Source organism: Neolamprologus brichardi, chromosome 6 (genome assembly GCF_056152115.1).
Source record: "Neolamprologus brichardi isolate AB-2024 chromosome 6, ASM5615211v1, whole genome shotgun sequence".
In the NCBI taxonomy this organism is placed as follows: domain Eukaryota; kingdom Metazoa; phylum Chordata; class Actinopteri; order Cichliformes; family Cichlidae; genus Neolamprologus; species Neolamprologus brichardi.
Window position 1 is genome coordinate 32,664,265 of NC_142109.1, and position 27,342 is coordinate 32,691,606.

The 27,342-nt window shown below is 42.0% G+C and overlaps 3 protein-coding genes and 2 non-coding genes across 7 annotated transcripts; 3 read left to right on the top strand and 2 right to left on the bottom strand.

Moving 5' to 3' along the window:
* Positions 1 to 842: 842 nt before the first annotated feature.
* Positions 843 to 916, top strand: trnai-aau (transfer RNA isoleucine (anticodon AAU)). Its single transcript has one exon. It is a non-coding gene; the product is annotated as a tRNA-Ile (tRNA).
* A 297-nt stretch (positions 917 to 1,213) lies between these two features.
* trnaq-cug (transfer RNA glutamine (anticodon CUG)) lies at positions 1,214 to 1,285 on the top strand. The gene has a single exon. It is a non-coding gene; the product is annotated as a tRNA-Gln (tRNA).
* A 168-nt stretch (positions 1,286 to 1,453) lies between these two features.
* On the bottom strand, positions 1,454 to 6,324 carry exosc9 (exosome component 9). The gene is made up of 12 exons (XM_006799651.3): positions 6,186 to 6,324; positions 5,881 to 5,975; positions 5,672 to 5,791; positions 4,805 to 4,907; positions 4,553 to 4,690; positions 4,336 to 4,418; positions 3,405 to 3,537; positions 2,783 to 2,871; positions 2,522 to 2,668; positions 2,074 to 2,240; positions 1,895 to 1,970; positions 1,454 to 1,784 (listed from the first exon to the last, which is right to left on the bottom strand). Exons 1-12 carry the CDS (start codon positions 6,249 to 6,251, stop codon positions 1,721 to 1,723), a joined length of 1,281 nt encoding a protein of 426 aa, XP_006799714.2. The 5' UTR covers positions 6,252 to 6,324; the 3' UTR covers positions 1,454 to 1,720.
* Positions 6,325 to 8,069: 1,745 nt separating this feature from the next.
* Positions 8,070 to 18,590, top strand: clgn (calmegin). 2 transcript variants are annotated; one of them, XM_087842121.1, is made up of 15 exons: positions 8,070 to 8,276; positions 10,804 to 11,061; positions 11,168 to 11,241; positions 11,360 to 11,418; positions 12,572 to 12,713; positions 12,795 to 12,876; positions 13,021 to 13,213; positions 13,354 to 13,543; positions 14,845 to 14,958; positions 15,049 to 15,205; positions 15,446 to 15,661; positions 15,760 to 15,876; positions 15,968 to 16,118; positions 16,218 to 16,363; positions 17,258 to 18,590. In XM_087842121.1, the coding sequence occupies exons 2-15, from the start codon at positions 10,804 to 10,806 to the stop codon at positions 17,333 to 17,335; spliced, it is 1,977 nt and encodes a 658-aa protein (XP_087698247.1). In that variant the 5' UTR covers positions 8,070 to 8,276; the 3' UTR covers positions 17,336 to 18,590. The 2 variants fall into 2 exon arrangements, with proteins under 2 accessions (XP_087698247.1, XP_087698248.1); XM_087842122.1 differs by having other exon boundaries at positions 17,261 to 18,590.
* Positions 18,591 to 19,799: 1,209 nt separating this feature from the next.
* On the bottom strand, positions 19,800 to 26,748 carry scoca (short coiled-coil protein a). Of its 2 annotated transcripts, none has more exons than XM_006799649.3 (4): positions 26,453 to 26,748; positions 22,260 to 22,331; positions 22,070 to 22,150; positions 19,800 to 21,434 (listed from the first exon to the last, which is right to left on the bottom strand). In XM_006799649.3, exons 1-4 carry the CDS (start codon positions 26,514 to 26,516, stop codon positions 21,292 to 21,294), a joined length of 360 nt encoding a protein of 119 aa, XP_006799712.1. In that variant the 5' UTR covers positions 26,517 to 26,748; the 3' UTR covers positions 19,800 to 21,291. The 2 variants fall into 2 exon arrangements, with proteins under 2 accessions (XP_006799712.1, XP_006799713.1); XM_006799650.3 differs by lacking the exon at positions 26,453 to 26,748 and adding an exon at positions 24,370 to 24,491.
* Positions 26,749 to 27,342: the final 594 nt, after the last annotated feature.

Consider the following 27,342-nt stretch of genomic DNA (forward strand, 5'->3'; position numbering starts at 1 on the left):
ATTCACTTTGGTGAGTGACTCATTAAAACTCGATTCAGTAAAAAGAATCAAATTTACCATCACTACTCCTCCTTCCACCTCCACCACATGTTGTTGAGTTTGGGGGGGGGCACAAGCGCCTTCGGTAGTCCGATTGTGAAGCAACCAGATAATAGGACAAAACCCGGATATGGGAAGCAGTGTCGGAAGTCTCTGGTCACTGCCTGCCGCCTGCTATTACTATTTTTGTTTTGACTCGGAAATAAACACTTGTGTTTGTTTTGATGTGTGTGAATAAACACCAGTACATGAAGTTCAGATCCCTCTATGTTTACTTACCTATGACAAAAGTATGACCTCAAATTGACATAGCCTACCTTGTGTACTGAGAAAGCAAAAGCCAGATGTGTTTTTTATTCATACCATCAGTGTGTAGTTGGTGCATTGTCTGCTTATTAATGTGATGGCTTGTGTTAATTGTTTGATACGAAAACACCATTTTTACAAAGGTTTGGAGAGTTAAGCAAGGTTTATTAGCTTTTACAAGAAAACTACAATGTTTTGCTGATTTGGTGAAGGATTTTCTTATTTGTGTGTAGAGTTTTGCAAAAAATGTGCTTAAGCCATCAGAAAAAAACTGTAAATGGTTTAAAGCTTTCAGCACATAACCAAAAATCTGTAGTCAGTACTCAGCAGCCTACATTTAAGTGTGAACACCAGGGTGTAGGACAAAAAGTGATTTAAAAACTGATTTATGGTGTTCTTACATCCGCCACATAGGTTATATAATTGGTGCTATGCAGCTGCCATTTGCTATGAAACCTGTGAGTTATTTAACTATGACTGATAGGCAGGTTCAACGTGGCCGGTTAGCTCAGTTGGTTAGAGCGTGGTGCTAATAACGCCAAGGTCGCGGGTTCGATCCCCGTACGGGCCAACTTTGTTTTCTTTTATGTTGTTTCAAGCATTCTTTCGCTCATACAAACATCTGATCATCCGGCAGTTTTCTTCCCTTTATCGAGGTCTTGTTCGCATGCTAGTCCATATTGGGGCTAGCTCATCACAAATATGCTAACTAACTTCAGCTAACTTGTTTGACGAAGCAAGAAGATTTTTCTTTTCTTTTTCAGAAAAACTGTATCGCTCTCAGTGAGGAAAAGTAGTTTCATAGACTTTAACAAAATGCCGTCATGTTGTCTATATGAATCAAACCTTCTCGGTATGTCACAATGGTGGTTCCATGGTGTAATGGTTAGCACTCTGGACTCTGAATCCAGCGATCCGAGTTCAAATCTCGGTGGAACCTAAACTTTTACTTCTCTCCAGCTGTTACTCCTTATCATTATCATAATTGTAAATGTCTTCCATGAACAACACGTGCTTACTTTAATTAGTTTACACATTGAAACGATGTTAGGATATTTACAGATTCTCAGTTTGCATTTATCATTCATAAAACCCATTAGATGAAGCCAGAAACGCTGTTAGAAAAAAAGCTATTTAATTTTATTTGAAATCGACGTAGGGAATACATCCCTGCAAACAAACTGAAATATAAAAGTCTGGTGTGCACAGATGAACTATCTTTTAACATTTTCACTTTCTGTACATTTGTTTGAAACAGTTACAAACATCAAGTTAATGTTTTGTTTCTGAGCTGCAGTCACTTCAGAAATCCAGCTCAGTGTTTATAATAAAACGTTTTGACGTTTTGGAACAAATCCCCATCTGCAGTCGTTCCTCATTTTTTCTGCCGTTTCTTGGATGCTGCTGCCCCCTTCTGGTGAGACTTGGAGCCTGTATTTCTGAGAGCAATAAAAAATGAATTAAGAACAACCACATCAATATAAAAATAATATTTATCTGTTAATTACATTCATTACAAAATGAATGTATAAATAACAGCTGTGCTTACTTTGGTTTTTCTGGCACCTCAGGGTTTAGTATGACAACATCCTCCTCTTCACTGTCTGATATCTCAACCACATCTCCTGTAACACAAACTCTCAGTTCAAGCACATTTTTATTCTTTTCCTCTAATCAGCAAAACTGACTTTTACATCAAACTGTCCAAATAAATAAATAATAAACCACCTTCGCCCACATCCATCTTTGTCACTTCTTCCACTTGCTCGTCACCACTGTTGTCATTTTTTTCCTCTTCATAGTCATCTTCATCATCATCCTCCAGTCCCCAGCTGTTCTGCAGCCCCTGCCCCACCTGTCCAACACCAGGGACTGGCACCACTGGGGATGGCACCCTAGCATGTGTGGTTAAGGAAACTAAGAACAAGGAAGTGAACACATTTTCTTTGTTGCTATCACAGACTGTATATAAAATCTGGATGTAGTCATTCAGTTATAAACCTTAAAAATAAACTTCATGTTGTTGACTTAAAATTTATAGACGTAACAAATCCAGTGAAAAGTGGCATCTGTTTTTGGCAATCGCCCCCTGCTGGCCATTTGAAAGAATGCCATAACACTGTGTCCCATTTCTTATATGCTTTATATCCAAGCTTGTAAATTCGGTTCAGGATACGTCTGAGGTGCAGCTTCGCCCTTCTGGATGATGCCATTGGCTGTTTCTGTCACATCTGTCATCTCAACCGGAGTCTCGTCCTTTTTCAGAGCTGTGATTCGGTCCTGTTGCATGGACTCTGCAAATCCACACTTTCCACCGGCCTTCCTGTATTTAAAATACACATTTTAAATACAGGAAAATACACTGGTTTTAATTTAGCTTCGAAAATGATTCTAGTTTAAGACTGAAGTTTGGCAGTGAGACTAAGTCTCTGCTCACCTGGCTTTCCTGTCATTCAGCAGGGCTTCACTGATGAGCTCTGTGATCTCAGACACTTTGACACCAGCTATCTTACTGCACCTCATCACCTTCAACAAAACACAGAAAAAAAGCTATTACTCTGATAAAGAATTATTGTACTGAACAGTTATTTCACCAACATATCAGCCAAGTATCTGTTAATTTTAGAGTAAGCAAAAAAATCATTTGGGCCTTGTGATATTTCACTGGTAGAGGGATGAACTGATTCAATTATATTCCAGCAGATTTTGGGAGCAGCCTGTTTCAAACAAAGCTGAAGATCAGACAACTGGACAAAGATCTTAATTAAACCTCATGAGGTTCTGCCATGATGTCTACAGACCTCTGTGGCCTAATCACAGAAAACCTGTGGACAGACCTCAGCGGGGAGTGTATGCAACAACATTTGCAGGACAAATAGCTGGAAAACTCCAAACAAGAAAGACTCTCTGCTGCAGATACCTTCAGCACATGTCATATCTCCCATTCTTAAGTCCTCACGAAACTTTGCATTGAAGTAATTTATTTCTTAATTTATACCTTTTGGAAATCAGCCCATTTTCACTCACTCACAGTAACAAAGAGCTTTTAAGGAGCTCACCTGCTCTTTAAGGAGCATGATTCCTCCGCTGGACTGGATGGAGCAGATCTCCCTGTGTTTGTTCATGGCGATTACCAACAGGCCATCCATCACTCGCTCCTCCCGCTCACACGGGTCCACCAGCAGGTAAGTGCTGCAGAGAAACAACGAGGAAGGTTAATGTTCAAACAAGTGGTCACCTGCAGGTACTCAGAAGGTCAGCAGAAAATAAGTGGACTGTTTTAAGAAAACAGCCCGAGATCAGTTAAGTTACTCCCCTGATCGCCTGCATGTTACTGCAGTTAAATGCTGAGGCTGGATCAGGTGACCCTGAACACTCACTCAGTTGTGCCGCTAAAGTCAAATTTATATTCACTCTCACTGGCAAATTTATTAGGTACACCTCGCCAGTATCAGGTTGAGATGATCTGAGTTTTATCATGTGTGCACTGATCATAAAGATGGTGAGCAACAACCCTCAGGCAGGCTGTGGAGTTGAAACAATGCACATTTGGTCCTGAGGAAGCCAGAGTTTCCCAAAAAAAGGTCCCTCACAATATCACTGATTCATGCTTTCACATCGTTTACCCCAAATTCAGGCGCTATCATGCAAATGTCACAGCAGAAATCAAGGTGCTATCAGACCAGGTGATGTTTTTGCATGTGGGAAAAGAAGATCAGCAGTTTCTGAAATACCCTGGCCCGTGTAACACCAGCAACCACGGCGCTGTCTTCATGCCTCAATGCGCTGAGCTTCCCCTCACTCCCCAGCTGGTCGTGGCAGGCTGATGAGGGCTGCCCCTCCACGAGTTTGTTCTGGTGGAGGTCTGAAGTGACTCTCTATAAACACTACTGAATATACTGAGTTAACTAAAACCTGCTGCACCTGTAAACATGACATTAACATTTTGATACAGAGGAGAAAAAAATCTTGTGAGAAGCAGTGTTTTACCCTTGTTGGAAGAAGGCGAAGCTGACGCTGATGGGCATGTGGTAGATACTCAGAGGAATGGGGTCTCTCTCCTCTGGACTGTACTGAAGACAGAAATTTAAAAATAAAATACAGCTAACATAAAGCAGAATTCTCATGAAAACAATAACATCATCAATTTTCTCCCAGCAGGTCCAGGGAAGCTCAGACACCACCTGCTGTGCTGCTGCTGACTCACCACTGTGACTTCCTGTCCCTGGGTGCTGACGTCAGGGCGCCTGAAGTGGCACAGAGCGGTGATGGCGGCGATGCTGGCGGCATCCATCAGGTTTCCATCATTATTCAGTGTGTGAACATCCACCCTGATCTGCCACACCTAGAAACCCGCAAGCAGGCACCACCACCACCATCATCATCATCATCATCAATAGATAAAGCTTCTTTCTGTCTGTCTTGTGTGTGTGTGTGTCTGTGTGTGTGTATATATTACCTTTTCTCCAGACACCACACACAGAGACTCCGTATCGATGCACTTGGAGTTCCTCAGGCATCTCTCCAGCTGTCTGTTTAGCTTCACTGACAGCTCAGACTGTCTGGAAACACAGAAAACCCCACACATGATTTCCACTCTCTGCACCAGCAGTCTGTCTAAACGAACCAGACAGCCCCAGGGGACGACCACTACTCGGAAACTTGTAATTAACAATAACTGCACAGGTCATCTATAATTCACCAGCTATCGTTCTCCAAACACAGAGGTCCTCTTACATATTATTTCCATGTAAACAGAATTGTTGGTAAGCTAAGCTACAGTAGATCAAGCCTTAATTACCTCACTTCGAAGCCAGGAGCAGGAGACACATAGATCAGATGCCCAAGCCACCTCAGCTAGTTCCTTACACTATGAAGGAGTAGCAGCTGTACTCTGTGCGCCTCCTGAAAGAACGAGCTCCACACCCTGGCTCTACGACTGAGCACAGGCTGCCTTTGGAGGAGCTCGTGTCTGTCGCTGGCATCCACAGTCTCAGTCACTAACCACAGCTCGTGGTGGCATAGATGGACAGCTGTTGTTTCATGGTAACCTTTCTCCTCACCAAAACAAAAGTGCCACGACTCCTTTTATCAGTCTCCCACTGCATACATCCCCAACCCAGTCGGTACTCCACCCTCATCCAACTGGGAACCACGGCCTCAGAACATGGAAGCTTATTATGGATGCTTTCCAGTCACCAGATCTAATTAAATTCATGAACAATGTCCCTACACTCCATAGGGAAAAAAAACCCGAGCTTATTTCTTTAGATTCCAGCGAACATAAATGAATGAGCTGAATTCAAAGAGTGAGGTTCGTCCTCACCTTCCCTGCTCAAATCCCGGTGAGGCCATCGGGGACAGCTCGATGTTGAAGAACATGATTCCTTCATTCGGTCGGCTTTCTTTAGGAGCCACCAGCTCGCACGACACCTGCGCCATGACCCTGCGGGGAGCCGTAGAGTGAATACAGAGCTCAGTGTACACAGATGCTCAGTTTGACACACGATTGCAAACATGTGGCTGCAGCTTCACCTGGTTTGTCCCAAATCCACAAAGCAGCACCCATAGTCAGTCCCAAAGCTGATCTTAATCTTCCTGTAGTCATAGGTCTGCCGTCCATCCAGGCGCTGAAGGAAGAGAACAGAAACAGGACACATGGGTGCGGATGAAAGTCTGTAGGTGTGCTATGGTAAGGCATTATAATACACATCAATCCTCACTAAAACAGAGCAACGATGCCAGGATAGGACACTGATATATGTATTTCATGCTAAATCCTCAGGCTGCGCGCGCGCGCACACACACACATAACAGCGCGTGCTGATTATCGCACCCACCTTTTTCTCTTCGATGGCTTTAAGCAGGAAGTCCCGCTCGCAGTTGGACAACGGTGTGTCCTTCATTCTGTTTATGTTATAATATACTGATCTGATTCACCGCTCCAAAAAGCATGTGGCCGCCATCGATGTTTTTTTAACTTTAACCCGGAAGTGCAGAAGACACGTGAACGTAAAAGCGGCTAGATTATATATTTTTTAAACAATTGGCGTATCTAAAATTATTAATATTAAGCATTTTATTAAACTCGTTTAAATTCATTTAGAATCTGTATTTGTGTCGTATTTCGTTATTTTGATATGTTGGGCGTAGAATTTATTGATAAGGGTCTTTTATTTTGAAATCCAGCGCGGTGTGATGGTTTGATGCCTTTGGTGACATATTAAAAGCTTGTCCTTTATAGCTCTCAGTAGCTGCTTTTTATTGTTTTGGAGGAATTTGGAAATTTTGGAAAACACATCACAAAACAATAAAAAAAATGGGCAAAATGTATTTAGTATGAGAATATTCCATTCTTTAAATGTTGTTTTATGTTATGCATGAAAAATAATAATAAAATTCATGTTTTGTCACTCAGTTACACTGAAATATATTTGATAGAAAGGTTTCACTCAAAGAAGGTAAAATTGTCAGTCCTTTTAGGCTTTTGTGAATGGAATTAAGCTCAATATTAGTAGATTTGCGGCCTCACAAACTAGAAATAAATGTTAATATTATGTGTAATAATATATGAGTATATGCTGCAAGCTTTCATATATCTCCTTCAAATTGTCTTTTCAGCACAGCAGACCACCTGTTTTCATCTCATCTTGTCCGTAGCATCCACCTCTGACACACCAACCCTCTACATGTCTGCCTTCACTACATCCATGAACCTCCTCTGTGACAGTCCTCTTTTCCTTATGCCTGGCAGCTCCATCTTCAACGCCCTCCTCTGCACAAGTCCAAACTATCCCAGCCTGCCTCTTTAGCTTTGTCTGTAACCTGCTCCAAAACTGACTTCTTCCTCTGATGTACTCATTTCTGATCTTGTCCATCCTGGAGGCTCACAATGAAAATTTTAGCATGTTTAACTCCACCTCCAGCTCAGCTTCCTGTCTTTTTATCAGGACCACCTTCACAGCAGGTCTCATACCATCACGAAAGCCTTCACTTTCATTCTTGCTACTGTCTTTCTACCACAAATCATCACTAACACATGTCTAAATCCCCTCTACCTGCACTTTCTTCTTCATGTGTTGCTTTGGATGGTTGACTCCAGGAATCAAAATACTTTATTCATTTAGGAGGAAATTATGTTATATGTCATATTTAAAATAATCTACCTTCACTAGCTTTGGTTTCTTCTGTCTTCACCATTAGGTCTGCCTCCCTGTTCTAGTCTTGGTTTTTCCGATTTTCATTCTTCTTCACTCCAGAGAATACCTCCACCCTTTCAGACGCTCTTCTAACTCCTCCCTACTCTCAGATCACAGGTTAATCTGCAAATCATAGTTCATGGAGACTCCTCCGTCACATCATCTGTCAGCTTGACCTTTACCCTGACAGACAAGAAAGAGCTCTGAACTTGTTTATTTTACTTTTTTCTCTAAATTTTGTATTAATACATGTATTATTTAGAGAAATGTATTTTTCTCTAAATAATGTCATTAAGCTTTTTCATTTGTGTAATTTGTAAGCTATTTTTATTTATATATGTATTCATTTACTTTTTTAAAAAAAATATTCAAGATTCAAGATTCGTTTAGTTATTAATGCTGAGTGTTCCTTTTCAGTCATTTCATACTTATGAATACCGCTATGCTCTTAATTTCTGCGGTGCCTGAATGCACCCTTTACGCTTCCAACCACCCCTGGTGCGCATGCTCAGTCGCAAAGGAACCTGTTCTCAGCGGCGCACCGTTATCCGGGCCGAGCTGTCATCCACGGTCCATCTCCTCCAGCAGATAACCGTGCTCTCCTCGACTGTACCCCAGTAGTATTCAGCGGGCTCACCCCACATAACTATTCCCGTGTTTTTGCGTGGAGAAACAGTTTTCATCGACGGAGTTTTTTTTTTCTTTTCTCCGTGATATCCAGAAGGCGCTAAGGTTTGTTTGCGCTCATTCAATCTCTCTCCATCCTCCCTGTGCGACATCACTGCTAATGTAGCCAGCTAACCGTTGCTGTTCATTCATTTCTTCAACCGAAGAATGCGATATTCGGCGGCCTTTTGCTTTCAAATTAATCATTAGCATCTTCTAATTTAAACACCAGTGTGTGTTGAATTAGCGGGCTGGTACGAGCCCGTTAGTTTGTTTCTGGCTGAGCTTATCTTGTGCTAACGTTTGCCGTTTGTGACTGGCGCGCTAACATCAGCTAGCCGAGCAGCTCCTGCAGCCAGAGCTGCTCTCTGAAAGAGCCTGGACGTTGCTGTGTTTGGTGGCAGCCATGTTAGCGCCTCTGACCTTTATTTTTTTAGGTTTTTTTATTCCTATTGTGTAAACGTGTGTTATGATAATGGTTATAAATGGAAAAACGTCACAATGGCGCTATTTAGAGTCAACCAGATGCTGATAAGGCATGTAGCCTCTGCACACTTCAGCAGGAGGACTGAAGCTTGACTGTGGGGTAAAGATAATGACAGCTGTTGAGTACTAGATTATGTCCACTAATAAATCTGTTTGCTAAAGGGGGAGTTACCTGAATAACTGATAGACTGACACCAGGTAAGATATGGTAGATGTGTCCTTGCAGGGTATTAGCATGGCAGGCCAAGTTGAGACACCTGAAACCTAAAACCCCAAACCATAGACAGAATAAAAGATGGGTGTAGCTCCTTGGTTTGAAAAGGGAAGCCAGTGGGAAAGTGACTTACCTAGTGGTGCTCCAATCCAAATTTTCCCAGTTCCAAGATAAATAACTAGACCTCACATATCTGCAGATAGGGTTTGATCTAATGCAAGTATTTGATTATGCTGTATTTCTCATTGTGTGAAGGAAACTAGGAATCACTCTCGGTGCTAAGGCAACATCAAGCTCAACTTAACTCTGATATACTGACTTTTTTAAAATAAACTTAGGCTCATTCTTACAAGATTTTATAATTTGCTAATAAAAGCTGATAATTTAGTTTAGAAATTGACTCATTTTATTTCAATGAGAAGAATAATGCATGACATCAGGCGCAACACAAACAATATATATATATTTTTTTAAATGTATTGATAGGGGTAGTTTTCCATTTTCCTTTCTGTCTGAGACCTGAAATTGTGCATCGAGTGTTTCACAACAAGTCACAACAGTGGAACCAGAGTCCTCCTAGCTTCTACCAAATATAATGTCTGTCTGAACAAATGTACAGAGGTATAGTAAACAAACAAATGAGTCTTTGCTGAGCTTTTTGATCCTGGTACCACAGTTTCTAGTTGAATAAAAATATATATTCAAACATGTGAAGAAAATCAGTTGATGTTGAAGGTGTGAAATACCTCCAGACTGCTGAACCTCTCCTGTTAACTTCCCCCAGTCTAAATTAGCTCTTCAGCATAAATACAGGACATAGAACTGGGCTGTTTATGGGCTGTTTGTTGTCCCATCCAGCTTTTCGAGTGAGGATCTGGGCCATATCTTTGGTGCATTCCTATTCAGTTTAATTATTTTTACCATAAGCCTGATCAGTTGCTCAGGCAGAATAAACTAATTTATTCTGCTATATTTTCAGTTTACTCGTTAACTCAACATTCATTAAACATCACACCTTTAACCAGACTAGCGCACTTCAGCTGTCACAACAGGGGAAGATAAAACCGTGATAAAACAGAACGGTTACACCCCATCAAACTTACCTGATATTTAAATGTTTAGCTCTCTTTCAAACTGAGCTTCGCTTTCAGTCCAAAGATGCAAACACATGAGCAACGGCACAATGCCTTTAAAGATAAGACAGCTTTTTCACTATGCTGCTCTTTCATCATCTCTCCCTTATGTTCATCACAATCCTTTTGATCCTCCTGCACTCTGTTGTTAGCAAACAGAACAACACCAGTTTGGGAATTAAACTTAATTAGGAATTAAGGGAAAGCATGCCGCTGTGCTGTCTCCAGTGATGCTTTTCATTTCCTGCTGCTCGCAACAAGAGCGAGCGGGTGTGGGCTGATCAATGGGAGGTTATTGAAGCTGAGGTTCAGCATGCTAAATCGACACCGTTTAGATTTCAAATGTGTATTCATACTGTGCATGTGCTGCAAAAAATAAGAAAGATATTAAAAGATGTGTAGTGAAGTAGAGGTGTTGCTCCTAAGGCGTTTCTTCTGGTGGAAAAACACAGCAGAAAATGTGCAGATTTTTTATTTTAAGAGTCATGATCTGAGGATACACGTCCCTGAGCTTGTAGGATTGTGTCCTAATGTAACCTCCATGTCTGTAGTTTTTTTTCCCCTCTAACCCTCACCCACTTGTCTCTCCTCTATTTTTATCCCCGACACGACGCACACACTCCCCGTTGTTCTCCATAAATAAAATCCATCTCACTCACACCTGCCTCTTCTTCCCATCCCCCTCCCGCGCCCTTTTTTACTCTGGCTCTAACACCATGCACATCCCTTATCTCACACTTCTGTAACCCTCCTGCTACAGATGAAATTGGAAAAAGGCTGGACGTGGCTCCTGCTGCTGCTTATATCCACCCTGGCTGTGGCAGCTGTGGCGGCCCACGAGAAGCAGTCGGAGGCCGATGTTTCAGACATCGTCGTTGACGACGACGATGATGACATGGGCTTAGATGAGGAGGAGTTAAAGGTCCTGATGGCGGAGGATGAGAGAGAGCAGGTTAAAGAGACGCACAGCAAGAGCACAGCCAGTGAGAAGGACACTGACTCCAATGTCTCCTTCCAGGTCTGGAGCAGAGCAAAAAAATCAGGAAATCTAGTAAAATGATTTGAATCTGAAGATTATTTGATGGCTGCAAAGCCTCTTATTGTATCCTTTATTATATCACCAGGTAACATACAAGACTCCTGTTCCCACTGGAGATGTGTACTTTGCAGAGACATTTGATGATGGTTCACTGGACAGGTATTGTTTAACACACAAACTTCCAAAATGGAGCCCAAACGTATTATATGGTCTCCCACAGAGATTTAGCGGATCAAAGAGTGTGTGTGTGTGTGTTTCATGATGTTGATCTCCACAGATGGCAGCTGTCAAAAACAGTGAAGGAGGACGCGGATGGTGACATCGCCAAATATGACGGTTTGTTGCTTTTCTCTTCCTCCTATTCAAGATGCGTGTGGGTGTTTTCCTCACATCACATATTCTTCATGCATGATTCCATTGTTTGAAAGGTCTGAAAATCTTATTTTAAGTTGCATTAAATTCAAAGTAACGCAAGTGTGTTGAAAGTACTAAACAAAACTATCAATTAAGCCTATAACAATCAAAGCAAACCACACTTTAAGTCAGGCTCATTGTAACATATGTAAGCGTTCAAATTAGTACCTAAACCAGCCTTTTTTCTAATGGCCAACAGGGGGCGACTTCAGTGGTTCCAAAAAGAAATCAGACTCCTCTGGGTTCTGCGTTTAGTTCTGCTTCGATCTTGTCATATCGGCAAAATGGCAAAAATGCTTGATTCTTCACAATAAATTTTCTAACCAATGGGACTGGTTGGCAGTTTTTAATAACTGACTGAAAATTTGCTCAGTCAGTTATTAAATGTAACTTCTTAAAACCTGCAGAAATTATGCTTTTAAATGATGATGATATTTATAATAGTTGGTCTAACTTGTATAGTATTGGCCACCTTTTCTTTTTGGTGCTAATTGTACTTCATTTGGCAACATAACTGCTGCAGCATGAGGTTACGATACCTGAGCCAGAAACTGGTCCTCTTAAAGCTGTCTGACACACAGTGAGCACCACCGCACATCCCAAAAAGTAGGCTTTTATGAAAAACGTTACCATATAACCCAGCGGTCCCCAACACCCGGGCCTCGGACTGGTACCGGTCCGTGAGTCGTTTGGTATCGGGCCGCGAGAGTTGAGGCTCAGGTGTGAAATGTATAGTTTTCAGGGTTTTTATCGGTTTTCAGCGTTATTTTGTTATCGTGTTATCGTTAGCTCGGTTTTCCTGGGTCTTTTCACGTGTGTTATGAATAAATCTTCTTTTTTTCGGTACTGGTACTAGTTTTATTTTGTTGTATTTATCCGCGACACCTTAAAGGCCGGTCCGTGAAAATGTTGTCGGGCATAAACCGGTCCATGGCGCAAAAAAGGTTGGGGACCGCTGATATAACCCACAGGACTAAAAGTTGTGGGAGTAAAAATAAAACTCAGACTGGTTTAAAAGGGAGAATCGTCCATAATAATAAGTGTTACTATCCATTTACCGTGTCTGTGGCTGCAGGGAAGTGGGCTGTGGAGCAGCTGAAGGAGAACAAGGTTCCAGGAGACCAGGGCCTGGTGCTGAAGTCCCGGGCTAAACACCACGCCATTTCTGCAATGCTGGACAAACCCTTTGTGTTCAAGGATGAACCTCTGGTCATTCAGTGAGTTCACACTTTGTCCCTCGTTATGTAAAGAAGTCGCAACCTGGACCCATTAAACAGTTTTGTTATGTGGCGTCGTAGGTATGAAGTTAATTTCCAAGATGGTATCGACTGTGGTGGAGCATACATCAAACTGCTTTCCGACACTGGCAGTCTCAACCTGGTTTGTATACATGTTTTATAATCCACCATAATTAGCAAAACCTCCAGATTTCTGTGCTGTAATCTGATATTTGTGTTAGAATTGGGTGAATTTCTCTAATCCACCAAATGCTTAAGTATTTTTTTTTTCTGTTCTGCACTACAGGCGCAGTTCCATGACCGCACACCCTACACCATCATGTTCGGACCGGACAAATGTGGCGAGGACTACAAGCTGCACTTCATCTTCCGCCACAAGAATCCTCTGAACAGAGACATGGAGGAGAAGCACGCAAAGAGAGCCGACGTCGACCTCAAGAAATTCTACACCGACAAGAAGACTCACCTCTACACGCTGCGTATGGAGCTAATTCGAAGAGATTTAGCACTCAGTGTTGTTTTGTAGTATGATCTCATTTTGCAGTAAGACTCCGATTTCATCAGATGACATTAAAATCCACTCTACTCTTCTACTTTGGTCACTTCTGTCTGTCATCAGTCCTGAACCCGGACAACAGCTACGAGCTGTTCATCGATCAGTCGAGCGTGAGCCGTGGCAACCTGTTGGAGGACATGGTGCCTCCGGTCAACCCGCCCAAAGAGATAGACGACCCAAATGACTCCAAGCCAGACGACTGGGACGAGAGGGCCAAGATTCCCGACCCAGAGGCCGCGAAGCCCGATGACTGGTGACTATAGTCTCCATACTAGTGCACAGAGTGACACACAAGTTGAGGCTAGAACTGATGAGCGAAAATGTTCAGTTATTCTCAGTCTGGCTATCTGTCAGAACAACACCATCCACAATTGACAGGCAGAAAACTCTTCCTTGCTTTTATTTTGAAAGTTCAGTTCTGTCCATTTTGTTCTTTGGTCTCTGTCTTTGCAGCTAAGCTTGGACAAATCCAGAAACTAGTTTGTTGTTCTTTAACCCTTTAAGACCTACCATAGAACCAAGTCCGCCAGAGCTTATATTATATTTTTACATGCTGTGGAGCCATTTTTGGGAGCATTTCAAGTTGCTATACATCAATACAACCATTATAGCCCAGATTTTAATAATATGTATGCAGTAAGTGCATAGTAATTACATAAATTGCAAAAAAGTGCAATAAACTACAAAAAAATTGAAAATCGTTTTTGCTTTTTTAACATATATTTCTAGTTAGAGAAATTTAAGAGGCTTATCCCTCAAAACTGTAAATACAAAAAAGTTGCACAAAATAGTTTCCCACCACAGGAAATTTATTTTGAGTGTCTTCATAGTTTTATTTTTGAAATACACCAATTTTTATATACTGCAGGAAAAACGAAAATAAATATTATAATGCAAATTTGCAAAAAAGCAGCACATGCATCAAAATAAGCTATTTCCAGCAGTGCAATATGAGTCCTAAGCATCCCAGAAACGACACAGAAAGTCATAAAGTCAAACATAACTTTTAAAAACACCAGTATAGGCTCATAAGGCCCAGATGGTAAAAAACTACATTTCCGCAAAATGACGTCACTTCCGGTTTCGGGCAGGTCATGGCGGACATGCGATAGTTCGCGCTGACGTTTATTCCAATGTAGGAAGTGTTACAAACAGCTGATCGGATCGGCAAAGCGTGTTTCTGGAATATTATGTTTTTGTTGCTGCAAGCGCTTTTTATGCAGTTTTTGCAAAGCTGTATGTGGAAGGAAACTGTGACTTAGGACAAGCTGATGGCATAAGATGTAAGTACAACTCCTCCAGTTTCATATGCAAAAAGAATTATTGCGCTAGCTCACGTGGTGGCAGAGCTACCGGGATTTAAAAATAGTTACGCAAAATGGAGCGTGTCTCCGACTGGCTTTAAAGGGTTAAACCACATCTTTATTGATATATATTGTGTGTCAACATTAGGAGTACAGCGGAGGTCGTCAGATGGGGTCTTTATGGGTAAAAGAGCTGAAATGTAAAAGCATAATAGCAAATAACAAACCCTGCTGTGTGTGTGTAACAAAGGGATGAGGATGCACTTGCAAAGATCGAAGACCCTGATGCACTGAAGCCTGAGGGCTGGTTGGATGATGAGTCGGAGTTTGTCCCTGACCCCAACGCAGAGAAACCAGAAGATTGGTAAACGAACTCTTTCACCGTGGTCTTACAGTCATGCTAACTGGGATGAGGAATGGTTCAGGGTGACAGCTTGTCGCTGTGTTTCCTTAGGGACGAGGAGATGGATGGAGAATGGGAGGCGCCGCAGATCCCTAACCCAGCCTGTGAGACGGCTCCTGGCTGCGGGGTGTGGAAGCGTCCCATGATCAACAATCCTCAGTACAAGGGCAAGTGGAAAGCCCCCCTGGTGGACAATCCTAACTATCAGGTAACTATTGTTCTGTGGTTTTATACACATAACTTAAATTGATGTCACAGTGTCCACCAAGTTGCCCCTGCACGGCTGGTTCTTTACGATTTTCATAGTTTTTTAAAATTAATTTATTATTTTTTTATCTCTAAAATGTGTATTATTAGTACATCTTATCAGTAAAACAGCATTGGCCAGTATATTTGTATTTGTGGGTCCTTCTGACTGTATCCTCCATGCTTTGTTGTGTCTCCTAAGGGAGTGTGGAAGCCTCGTAAGATCCTTAACCCGGACTATTTTGAGGACCTGCAGCCGTTCAGGATGACACCATTCAAGGCTCTGGGACTGGAGCTGTGGTCCATGACCTCAGATATCTACTTCGACAACTTTATTATCACCTCTCACAAGGAGGTTGCTGACCGCTGGGCGTCTGACAGCTGGGGGCTGAAGAAACTGGTGGCCAGTGCTAACGAGGTCAGCAGCACGTGTGCGTGTGACGTACCGCAGAGCTGTCACGTTTCTGTGCAGAAGTTCTCACGGTTTACTCTTTGTCTCTCCCTCCATCTCAACAGCCAGGGATTTTCGCTCAGCTGATGATGGCAGCAGAGGAGCGGCCGTGGCTCTGGGTGATCTACATACTGACAGTAGGCCTGCCCGTGGGACTGCTCGTGCTCTTCTGCTGGCCAAAGGTACCAAGACCCTGCTAAACATTCATTTAGACTTCAGATCATAGGCGCAGCTTCCTGACTTTTGCTGCGATGTCTCGTATTTGCATCCCAGAAATCGGATGATGACTACGTGTACAAAAAGGTGGATCCGCCCAAGGCTGATGTGGAAGAGGAAGAAGAGGAGGAGGAGGAAGAGGAGGAGGAGGCAGCAGTAGATGAGGAAGACAAAGGAGCTGAAGCTACAGAAGCAGCACCAGCTGCAGGTGACACACATTCACCTATTGATACATTTATACTGCACTGTTCTGGATCATATTTTCTCCCCTTACTGTCCTCTTTGTTTTTTTCCCCTAATGCAACAGAAGAAGCCGAGGAGGATGCAGTAGCAGGAGGGGACAATGTAGAGGGTGACGATGAAGAAGAAGAGGAGGAGGAGGAGGAGGAGGAAGAAGAGGAGGAGGAAGGAGAAGAGGAAAGCAAAGCTCCAGGGAGAACATTAGAAGATGAGGTTGGTGTCATCTGTTCAACAGGGGGAAATGATAAAAAATTAACAGCTGTGCAGTCAGGGAACTTCTCAAGTCTTTGACATATTTTCTTTCTATTTACCACCAGAAGAGGATCAAATGAAACTATCAAGATGTGACTTAAGTTTAGCTTTAATTTAAGGGGTTGAACAGAAACAGTTGCGTCAATTGTGGAGGTATTACAGCCATTAGCCTCACTGTGCTGCTAAAAGCCCAAACTCACTCTCTGTTTACAAGATGACTGAAATGAAAATATGTTTTTAGAGAAACAGATTTTCCGTAGCTGAACTGGTGGAAGCTTGCCTCTGGATCGCTCAGGGTCTCTCAGCCCGTCTCCACGTTTGTTATCGGCACACTCGAGTCTGCTGCTGTATGGGCCTCTCTTTGCCCTTATAGATATCCTGCAGTAGAGGTGGGCCGGTAGTCCAAAGCATCCCTTAATGAGGGGCTAATGTCCTCGCTCAGAGCGGTGCAAGCAGCAGTAACCCTAAGGGGGCAAAATATGAAAATCCAAACAGCCTCAAACTCCAAACTTCACTTCAGCTGACAGCGATACATCTGACAGGTTTTTTATTTTTTAGCTACACAAAGAACGGAGATTTTGATACAGTTCACATCACCTGTTTCTGGACCATAAAACTCGACATTGCTGCAGAATTGTAACACAGCCACTAGAATAAAACTTTAATCTTACAGTTCACTTGGGAACTGTCGTTTGCATTCGCAAGACGGGCTTTATGGTCAAAACTGCCCAATAACTCTCAACCTGACATGTCCCCAACACCTCATAAAGCTTTTAACATTTTAATAACGTGTCAGCTGCACGAGAGCTGTGGTACAGCTCCAGCATCAAAGCTGACGCTTCGCTTTCTGTCCAGCAGATGAAGGACGAAGGAGACGTTGCCGAAGAGAGCCACAAACAAGCAGTGAGAAAGAGGAGGGTACGGAAAGACTGAGGAGGCAAACGTCATGCCTGCTGTCTCCTTTCTGCCCCCACGGGGAAGAGGTGGAAGGGTCGTCTCTGCCGCCGCCGCTGCTCCCTCCTCCCTGAGCGGAGCAGCATGCATTTCCTTTAACTGGTAGCCTGCTCTCACCCCACCGGCTGCCCCATCCACTCCTCCTCATCCACCCATCCACACCACATCCTGTACCATCCCCTCGTCTTGTTTCTCCCTCTTCCCGTCTACTCAGATAAGCTCCCCAGAGAGTCTGTGCATTTAGCTGTTTGCCCTCCTCCATCCACTTTCTTCATCCTTCTCTCCTTCTATAAGCCATCGCTGTCGAAACGCCTGTCAGCCCTAAAACGAAAAAAGGCCCCGCCCCTCCTCCACCACAGTTCCTGCTCGCCGTGTTTCTTCTGCCATCATATCCTGTCCTCTCGGAGCAGCAGAGAGCGCCTGTGCGTTGTTCGTCCCAGTTTTACCGCATATCGTAGGGGCTACTTCTCTCAAGTTAGACTCCATTCTCTCAGTGTCCTTTTTCTTTTTTTAAGAACGTGTTCAAGGACACCGTTTGGCAGATTTTCTAAATGTTCGGGTTTCAAGAGCAGGAGAGGATGCCGGGCTGTGAGGAAGGCTGTGTGAGATGTTACTACAACTTCAGGACAGACAAATTCGTCAGCTTAGGGTTAAAGATTACCTCTTCTAAAAAAATTTAAAAAAAGATGTTATGTTTAGATTTCAGCTAGTTTGTAATGAGCATTAGTTCCTTTCATGTGTGTTTTATACTAAGTTATAGCATTTAAGAACTGAGGATTAGCACTGGTTACCATATTTATTGTTTTTGGTTGTAATTTCTTTTGCAGTACAGATAAATTTAATATTGCCGTGTTTTAAATGACTCGAGGCAGATTTCCTGAAACTAAATGCCGCTGACGTGCTTACTTTGAGCCAAGGTCTGAAATCAAAGTGAAACTGTCAGCGCTTTGAGCAAAAATAAGTACAGTTAAAGTCTCGGCCATCAGTTGGAAGACAGAACAAAAAGCCGTGAGGACGTGTCTCATTCAGCAGTGCTTTCCCAGAATCTATCCCGGCTAGCCGGAGGTCAGATCTAGTTTGCAGCCTGGGGAAGACGTTGACGCTCGTTTGTTTTCTATTACTGTCTCAAGCTTTTTGTAGTTCACCTTCTCGCCACACACTGGCAGATATCCCTGTTTACATTTGTTTGCAAATTGTACATTGCTCTTGAAAATAAACTTATTTAATAAGAAAACGTATTCTGGGATTTATTCAGACTGGACAAAGATGCATACGCCCTCTGTAAACACTTTTATGATGACTTTATGGACTTCAATAGTTTAGAAATAAATGGTCCCCATTAAAGTCAAAAATAATGATAAAGCAGGGTATGCTTTAGAGGAGGCCTCACTCATCATCTCTGGTTTGAAGCTGTCAATGAATATTAGGAATTTGATTATACAATTTGTGTAAATAATTGATTATGGAGACAAGAGCACAGAATGCAAGGCTGGATTTTTCAGACGTGCTGTTGGGGTCGATGCAGTGCTGCGTATACAGTGTGTTAAAGTCAGAGCAGCTGATGGGCGGGGGACTAGGTGATGCTCTCAAAGCTCAAACAAATGCTGATGGTGGACACACTCATTTTGTGGCTTTAATATCCCCGTGGTTCCTTTTTTTTTTTTTTTTTTTTATAATCTAAATGGCAAACCAAAGAAAAATCAAACCCCACCAGTTTTAATCGCTGGACAAGTTAGAATCCAGCTGGAGGCCTGTGGAAAATGTGGAGTGCAGAGATTTAGAACTTTTAACTGTATTCTTATAAACTTTATAATTTTCATAAACCTAATAGTTAACTGATAGATAAACAATTAAATGACAATCTTCTTGTTTTTCTGTGAAATAACAAAAACATTGTTTTATAAATGCACAACAGTCGAACGAGTATTAGGGTCACTTCAGGAAAAAAAATCAATCATTTTGAGAATAAAGTTGAGATTAAAGCCTTCTATAAAATGCCTGTGCAGATGAGTTAGTGAAATTTTACTTCAGAATCTGTTTTAATTACAAGGAAACGATTTCTCTGCGGCGATAAGGACGTCGAGGAGATGGTGCAGAAAGCTGCATCTGCTCAGACGGGAAAGAGAAAACAAACTTGGAGTCCCGTCAGTCTGGGCCATGAACGAACTGGGCAATAAACTTTTTCTGTAATTTTATAGATTTATCATATATATAAAAAAAACACTCAGACATAATGCTGAAATTGTTCTTTTGTCTTATATTAAGACGTCTCAGGGGTTAAATCTTTAAGTGTGTGTAGCCCATGATGTCAAATGATTTTTACATCCCTGCTCTACAGTCTGAGAAACACAGCACCAACCAATGGGGGGTGCCACAGTGGGTATGTCCGTCTTTCATATACAGACTTCAGGTTGTACAGGTGACAAAATAACCAGCGAGAGGCTCGATCTCAGGATTTTATTAAAACAGAAAGAATTTAAAGGCAAAGGTGCAGAACGTCTACATACAGGATGACACGAGGACTTGTGCAGGCAGGGCACAGGCAGCATGCTGGAAACAAATTAAAATCCTACTGTACAACTGTACAAAATAACATCAATAAATTACAGCATGTACAGCACTCACTGACTCCCTTCGCCTTCCTAATTCCTTACTTTACAAACAGCACATTACTGTTTGGGATAATTGGGGAAAATTCATTTTAAAAGCGAATTAAATCTTTGCTCAAAGTAAATTTCACCTGACCCCTCCACGTCCCTTTTTATCTGAAGAAGACGACAATGTGCACGCCCTCCCCCCTCCGAGTACATCAACTCATCTTACGATCAAACCCATCTTGCAGGCCTGGATTAATGGATCGATAACACTCCAGGCCTCTTTGCAGCTTTTTGCTCCTGCAGTTAAAGGGGAAGGCAGGGAACAGATGCAACTTTTAGAGTATTTATCCAGTGGCTTTTGGAATTATTTGGACCAAACACGCACTGTTAAGTTCACAGGTCTGCAAAAACACAGAAAATCCGACTTGAGTGATGTTATTAAAGACAAAATCTGGTACAGAGTGCAAGTTTACAAGACTTTTAGTATCTGTGCTTTTATTTATATTGCTAACAAGCTTTCAAAGGTATCTGCACATCCTGGATCCACCTACTCTTGATTTAAAAAAGTTCTTGGTAACTTTATACAGTCTGTTTTTCAGTGATTATTGATTTATTGACATCTCAGTAGATATGCTAATCGGCCAAACAAACAAACAAAAAAACATACATAAACAAATATCACTCAAACATGCCAAATACACTCTGCATAATACTGTTCAGCTTGCCAGCTTTTAAGTGGAGGAACACAGTCGTGCTTTACAGAGACAAGGTGACATCCAAGACCTGAACAGATCCAGCTGTCGTACAAAATACTTTACCAAAAATAAATAAATTAAACCAGTGCTGATAATGAGGTTCATGGTCAAAGAGGATCTGTAATATCTGCGGTTTGTTTTGGGGTCGCCTTTAAACAGAACACAAAGGCGGGACATTCGCAGGAAATCAGAACCGGCCTCAAACAGAAACACAGCTTTGTTTTGTTTTTTTACACATACCGGATTGACAGCGAGCATTAGGGACAAACTTGAGGTAAGAAGACCCTCAACCTGTTAATTTACTGTTATTGAGTTAAAGGGGTGACATCTACTTTGTCTGTAGTGTTTAGAGGAAGCTGATGAAAAACAGCCCTGGTCCAAATGAATTTTATATACACATATTTCTTACATCTATAAGTCCGTTTATGGGGTTATTTGATATTTATTTTGTTAGTTTTGACTCGGGTAAGTGGTTAAAGAAACTCCCACATCTGCTGAGGAAACAAACCCGTCTCCACGTCTCCATGATGGGTTTCCTCTCCCAGCTGCTGGCCCAGGACTCCAGCTTTCTACTGAGGGTAACTCACTTCCTCTTGCTCTTGGTGTCGGTGGTCTGGAAGACGCTCGAGGCCGACATGAGGTTCTCAATGTACTGACCGAGGACCTGGTTCTCAGACTTTAGCTTCAGGTTCTCCTCTTTGACTGCATCGACTCGTGCTGACAGGTCTGGGACAAAAAAGGAAACGGGCAGCTAAAAGGCATACTCTTCCCAATTAGGTCCCCTTTCTTAGCATTTACTGACCCCCTGTATATTTTTTGTCACACAAATATCACTTAATTATTAGTATTTAGTAGATTCGCATTTATCCATCCATGTTGTAAATGGGCCTGGGTCACTCGGGAAGCTGTCTAAGCAGACATGCCCAGACCCATCTTAAAGCTTTAGATGTAGAAATTTACCAGAATACACACTGAAAGATCAACATGTGACTCATGTAAATTATTTCGGATTTTTTTTAAAAACCCAAACCAGTTTTCTACTTATCAAAATCTGCATTTAATGCTTTACAGCTCATGCAGTAAGAAAGAATACGTAAAAGGAGAAAAGGCAGCTGCACAGAGAGAAACGTCCAGCGTGTTAAATCAGAAACATGTGATTTTTGGAGGTTTTATTGAGGGAACAAACGCAGGATGTGCATACAAAAAAAGTGAAAGGCCCTCGGATATCAGAGGAAGTTTCCTGATATAAAACCAGAAAATGTGCAGCATGTTGTATCATTTTAGAGTGTTTCATCCATGAGGTCATTGTTCCGTCTGGTAAAATTTAATTTGTGTGTTAGAGGGTTTGTTTTGTTTTTTACCTTCCAGTGTGTGCTGAAGTTCCAAAACCTGATTTATCAACCTCGTCTTCTCCTCAACCTCCACCTGATTCTCCATGTCTCCTGAAATAACAACAATACACGTCAGCATCATTATTATCATATCATTATTATTAGTAGTAGTATTTCTACACAAGCTAACCCTGAGGGAGACTGTTTCACCCACACGTACCATCTATGTCGCAGTTCATGGTGACAAGCTCGTTCTCCTGTTTGGTATACAGGGCTGCAGATCCACCGTCCACTGTGAGACAAAGAAAAGCGCCGTTATAGCTGTGAGTTGTAACATGGAGTTTATATTTAAGAGGCACTGTACAATCTATCTCTCTGTTCATAAACAACAGTAAATATGGTGCCATCAGTGTTTACATTTTCATGTCAGTAGAGTTGGTGTGTCAGGCAGGGTGGCCTACTTACATTACAGAACACATGGACAAGATTCATATGGGGAGGATATAATGGAAAGTCTATACAAGACAGTGATTTTAATTATTAGCAGAATCACTGAACATTACATTTTAGGTTGATTATTATATGCTCTACAGATGACACACTTCTAGCTGTAATGATTCCCCCTTTTGTTTACTCTCAGTCTTACTGCTGGGCAATGTGTCCAAAAACTTGAATTTCATATCAGTAGATATCAGTGATCATTACAATATAAGACAAATTCCCTTCAAGTTTGAAGTCACAGTGCTGAAAAATATTGAAACTGCTTCTGGGTAGTTTTCTATATCATTATCATAAATTTTCTTGAATTACTGTGACATAACTTTGAAGCTCTACTGCTCAGCTGGTACTTTGTTAGTTCATGTCTCCTGACAACACGAGCTGAGGTATGAACCAGACCGAGACCTGTTCCATCCTGCAATGTAAAGCCAGGTTTATTCCAATCCTAAAGCACTAAAACTGGGTTACCACAGTAGATCTTTTGTCTCTATCTCTCCCTATTCTTTTGTTTTTGGCCAGTAGTAGCACAGAATCCACCAGCACCCTGTTGTCCAACAACACAGGAAGCTGCGTTTGTTGATTTGCCCAAGATTTTACGCGGGATGTCCTTCCTGTCACAATCCTCCCCATTTATCCAGGCTTGAGACCAACACTAGGAGCACTGGCTTGTGACTGGGTTGCACTCTTTTCAAGTTGCCTTTGTCTTAATAAACCTATTAATTAATTTATTATATAACTATAAAGAGCTCACTCATTTACTGATAGTCTGCAGAGATTAAGTGCCTTAACTGTTACAGTAATTCTGGACTTCTAGACCAAACAGTGACACAAAAAGGATTTTTCTGAATCAGGATGACAGCATTTTTAACCTTCCTACACACTGAGTATGTACTCAGCTCATCCCTAAAATTATAATGAGTGCACCAGCAGCTGAAATAACAGTTACGGTTATTTTAATGCGGGGAATGCTTTATAAAGACTATCATAAGACATTTATTACTATTATTGTACTGTTATTATAAACTATAGAGAATTTGGGAAATTTTTGATTCAAATTAAATGCACTGTATCAGTGATTTAACTGATCAACAAAGTAACTTTGATCGTTTGTGTGAATAGTGTGATTTTGTTTGGCTTGTTTGGATTTGGTAACCGTTACCGTGTCTGAGTGAGTGATGATAGCATGACGGGAGCACACACCGCACCCAGGCTGAGAGTGCTGTGGTCATACCGCATCAATAAAACGCGTGTTAGGAGCCAAATGCTGCTTTGGATAAAGGCGCTCATTAGTTCTCCGGTCTGCCGTCCAATAATCGAATCGATGCTGACACTGAAGCAACGATTAAGCAGCAATGAGCGCCAAAACATAGCATTTAGCTAAAAAACACATACAGATACACAAAGCTCCACCTCCTAGCACATCACGATTCCCACTCGAAGCCACGGCCGAAACATCGGACAAGGTGCTGGAGGCAGTTTTCCCCGACAACACAAGCCAAAACAGCACAAACGTGTCCGATAATGGGCGTAGATACATTAGCTCCATAAGCTAACTAGCTCAGTGGTCAACCAAGCCAACGAATCTGAAACTTAATTTACTTTCAACACCAAAAACGTTTAAACGCATCATAAGAAGAAACCAAACAAAACCACCTGGTCTGTCTGATATTTAAATTTTCGCCAACAAATAAAATTTACACCGTGTCACCGGGCGAAGAGCAGCTAACTGCTACAAGCAAATTGTTGGCTAGTTTTAAGTTCAGACAGAAATACGTCCCGAATTTTTATACTTCGAATTTAGGAACACAGCAGATGTATGAGTATGAACTCACCTAAAGCAACAAAAAAGTCTTCTCCGATTAGCGGAGTTACCCTGCAAACAGACACACAGCTGTGATGATGACGAGGAGGAGGAGGAGGAGGATGACGATGACAGCTACATCGCTGTGTGTTACCACGCCAACCGACAGGGGGAGCAACATACCACATGCATTACGCACCACCGGAGACTTTCTCTAAACTTCCGGTTTCGTGATGTAACAGAAATGTTGAATTTCGTGGGGTTTTATCATATTTTCATTTTTATTAAATATGTTGGAATTAGTTCGATTTTAGACTCGCAAAATACCTTTATGTGGGTTTGCCACAAGGCTACTAATCCACTTTACGGCACCTGCCATTTTGATTTCAGGCATGAAGCCAGCAGCAGCCGGGACTGTGCCCTTAACCAACCCAATCAGCATGCAGTCTAAATATAATAAAATAAATAAATGAATAAAAAAGAAGACTCGCCCAACCAAAGTGTGGGGTTTTATATGTAGAACCAGATGTAATATATTTTAGCCGTTTAGCTCTATTCAATAAGTGTTATGTCACGTGAGCCCCCTGAATTATACCCTGTTTCTTAACAATGAGATATGTCAGCTCTGAACACACACACACACACAAACACACACAGCTTTCCTAACAGATGCTCGTGCTTTTCCGTCTGGTAGAAACCCCAGCACACACACACACACACACACACACATATCTATGCACATTTTCTATGTGAATGCATGAATGAAGTGTTATCTGACCTGTGTGAGCATTATTACATGCCTGCATGTCTGTCTGTCTGTGTGTGGCACCCCTGTGGCCTCAGCTCCATATGCTGCTGCTTGTTAGCCAAACCCAAACCCTGTGGGGGCACTGCTGCCTCAGCCAACAGTTGTCTGAGGCCAGTTTACCCTGTATCCATCCTCCTGTGCGTTCCTTTCTGCTCTGTGGAGTGTGTGTGGCTTCCAAGGTCTTTATGAGTAGCATTCTAGGATTATTAGGTAATAGAAAACTGAGTCTTTAGAGGGGATTTGTAAGAGGAAACACAACACAACTACGGTTTCCAGTTTGCATAATTGAGGGTGTATGCTTTGACTGGCAAGTGGGTAAAGACCACACAGACCACAGATTAAATTTAAGAAGCCCTGAGATTCTTGGTGTTTCAGAACTGAATGTGAAAAGCAAGGGATGGATCTCACTGTGAAATTGCACACTCAGTGGCTAATGGCTTGTGATTACAAAATTTTCCATATTCTATATATTGTCTGTGATCTGACACAGGCAGCTGAGCAGCATCTAACAGGCTAAACCGTGTAACTGAACTGTAAGACAGCTGCTGATGTACCTTAATAGTAACACATATATTAACAAGACAATAACTGTTCGAATTAATTTAAAGTTTAATTAGTGAATCAACTTCCACAATAAGTGTTCTGGGCTTCATAGCAGGAATTCACAAATCTGTTGGTGATTCTGAAGGTGACTGCAGCCATCTTTATTTACAGTCTGTGGCGTCTACTCTTTTCTCTTTGCTTACATGCTGTTCTCGAGCCACTTACTTCAACTCTAAATAAAATATTATAGTCTGAGATTCATGTGTACATAGTGAAGATTAGTAACAATCGGAGAGTGTGAAATCCGAGAATTAAAAAGGAGCCACACCCCAGCCAGTAATGCCACACACCCATATAAACACTGTGGTATTGTTTCTACCTTATTGCCCTTTGTTCAATCACATGCTTGTAACATTGAAAACAACGGTCTCTGACCGTTTGCTCCAGGTAAAGTAAATATATAAATAAATGAATAACAATAATAATCAGAACATAACCTCGCCTGTAACCCAAAGAGCGCATGCTTTTGAACAATAAGCTGTTTTTTAAAGTACTTTTTAGTTTTAAAACATAAAGCTGGAAACTGGAATCAGTTTGATAGAGGGGGGGTTAGCTCCTGTCTTAGTCTTGAGGCGACTATCTGTGTAAAACTGTGACTGACAGACCGACGTTTACAATCCGGTCGACTGGCTGCAGGCTAAAAGCTGTTTGTGCAAATAGAAATAAAGGACAGGTTAGGGCTAAATCTGAAGAAGTGGATTACCTGTATCGTCTGCCAGAGAGATGTTAGTGAACGTCCCATCATCCTCGTCCACTGTGGCCTCCATGGCCTGAGTTTGCAGTTCGTCCTCCACTTTTATTCCTTTCTTTCTTGATTGTCTCACAGAGTCGTGAATGTGTGTTGATCTTTCCGGGTTTTGTTAGTCTCCGTTTCTTCTTGCTGTTTGTCTGTTCTCCCCCTCTGGCTCTGCCTTCTCTCACACACACCTGCTGCCTTGAATTGCTTGCCACGGTTACCTGCTCTACCTGCCTGGCAGCTCCGGTTACGTGGCTGTCGTGGGAATGGGTCACCATGGCGACCGCTTGACCAAAACACGAGACAGACTGCAGGGAAAGCTAGCGGGGGTCAAAGTTTAAGCTCCTGTGAAATGGAGTAATAGCGAAGAGGCACATTTAAAGTATCTTCAAATTAGGATCGTGAGCCATGTGAGCACACTGCAGTCCCCAGCTCGGTGACTCGGGAAAGTTTGTTCCTCAGTTTTTATTTATTCATTTATTTATTTACATGAGGTTTGAATTTGAAGGCTTCAGCTGACTTAAAATGACCGGAGAAATCTTTAACGACAAAGAGTTTCCTCAAATCTGCGGTGCATCCTGCACTCTGGTGGCTGAAGCTTTGCACTGCAGCTCACTATCCACTGTCTGTGGACAGGAACAGGGGGGTCAAACTCATTTTAGTTCTTAGGAGACTTCCTGCGGGCCAGAGCCTGCGTGTATTATCCTGCAGGCATTCAAGGCATGTTCCCAGGGGCAGTGTTGGGGAGTAACGGAATACATGTACCGCCGTTACGTATTTAAAATACAAAATATGAGTAACTATATTCCGTTACAGTTACCGTTTAAAAAGGTGGCATTTAGAATACAGTTACTTTG

What these genes read in the sequence shown, in the direction of transcription:
- clgn (XM_087842121.1), top strand. Translation starts at nt 10,804, where the DNA reads ATGAAATTGGAAAAAGGCTGGACGTGGCTCCTGCTGCTGCTTATATCC. An exon ending in TGGTGGCCAGTGCTAACGAG is followed by an intron (nt 15,662 to 15,759) that starts GTCAGCAGCACG and finishes CCATCTCAACAG; the next exon opens with CCAGGGATTTTCGCTCAGCT. An exon ending in TGCTCTTCTGCTGGCCAAAG is followed by an intron (nt 15,877 to 15,967) that starts GTACCAAGACCC and finishes TTTGCATCCCAG; the next exon opens with AAATCGGATGATGACTACGT.
- exosc9 (XM_006799651.3), bottom strand. Translation starts at nt 6,251, where the DNA reads ATGAAGGACACACCGTTGTCCAACTGCGAGCGGGACTTCCTGCTTAAA. An exon ending in GTGTGGTGTCTGGAGAAAAG is followed by an intron (nt 4,691 to 4,804) that starts GTAATATATACA and finishes GCGGGTTTCTAG; the next exon opens with GTGTGGCAGATCAGGGTGGA. An exon ending in TCATGCTCCTTAAAGAGCAG is followed by an intron (nt 2,872 to 3,404) that starts GTGAGCTCCTTA and finishes GTTTTGTTGAAG; the next exon opens with GTGATGAGGTGCAGTAAGAT.
- scoca (XM_006799649.3), bottom strand. Translation starts at nt 26,516, where the DNA reads ATGGAGGCCACAGTGGACGAGGATGATGGGACGTTCACTAACATCTCT. An exon ending in CTCTCTGGCAGACGATACAG is followed by an intron (nt 22,332 to 26,452) that starts GTAATCCACTTC and finishes TTTGTCTCACAG; the next exon opens with TGGACGGTGGATCTGCAGCC. An exon ending in CATGAACTGCGACATAGATG is followed by an intron (nt 22,151 to 22,259) that starts GTACGTGTGGGT and finishes TTGTTATTTCAG; the next exon opens with GAGACATGGAGAATCAGGTG.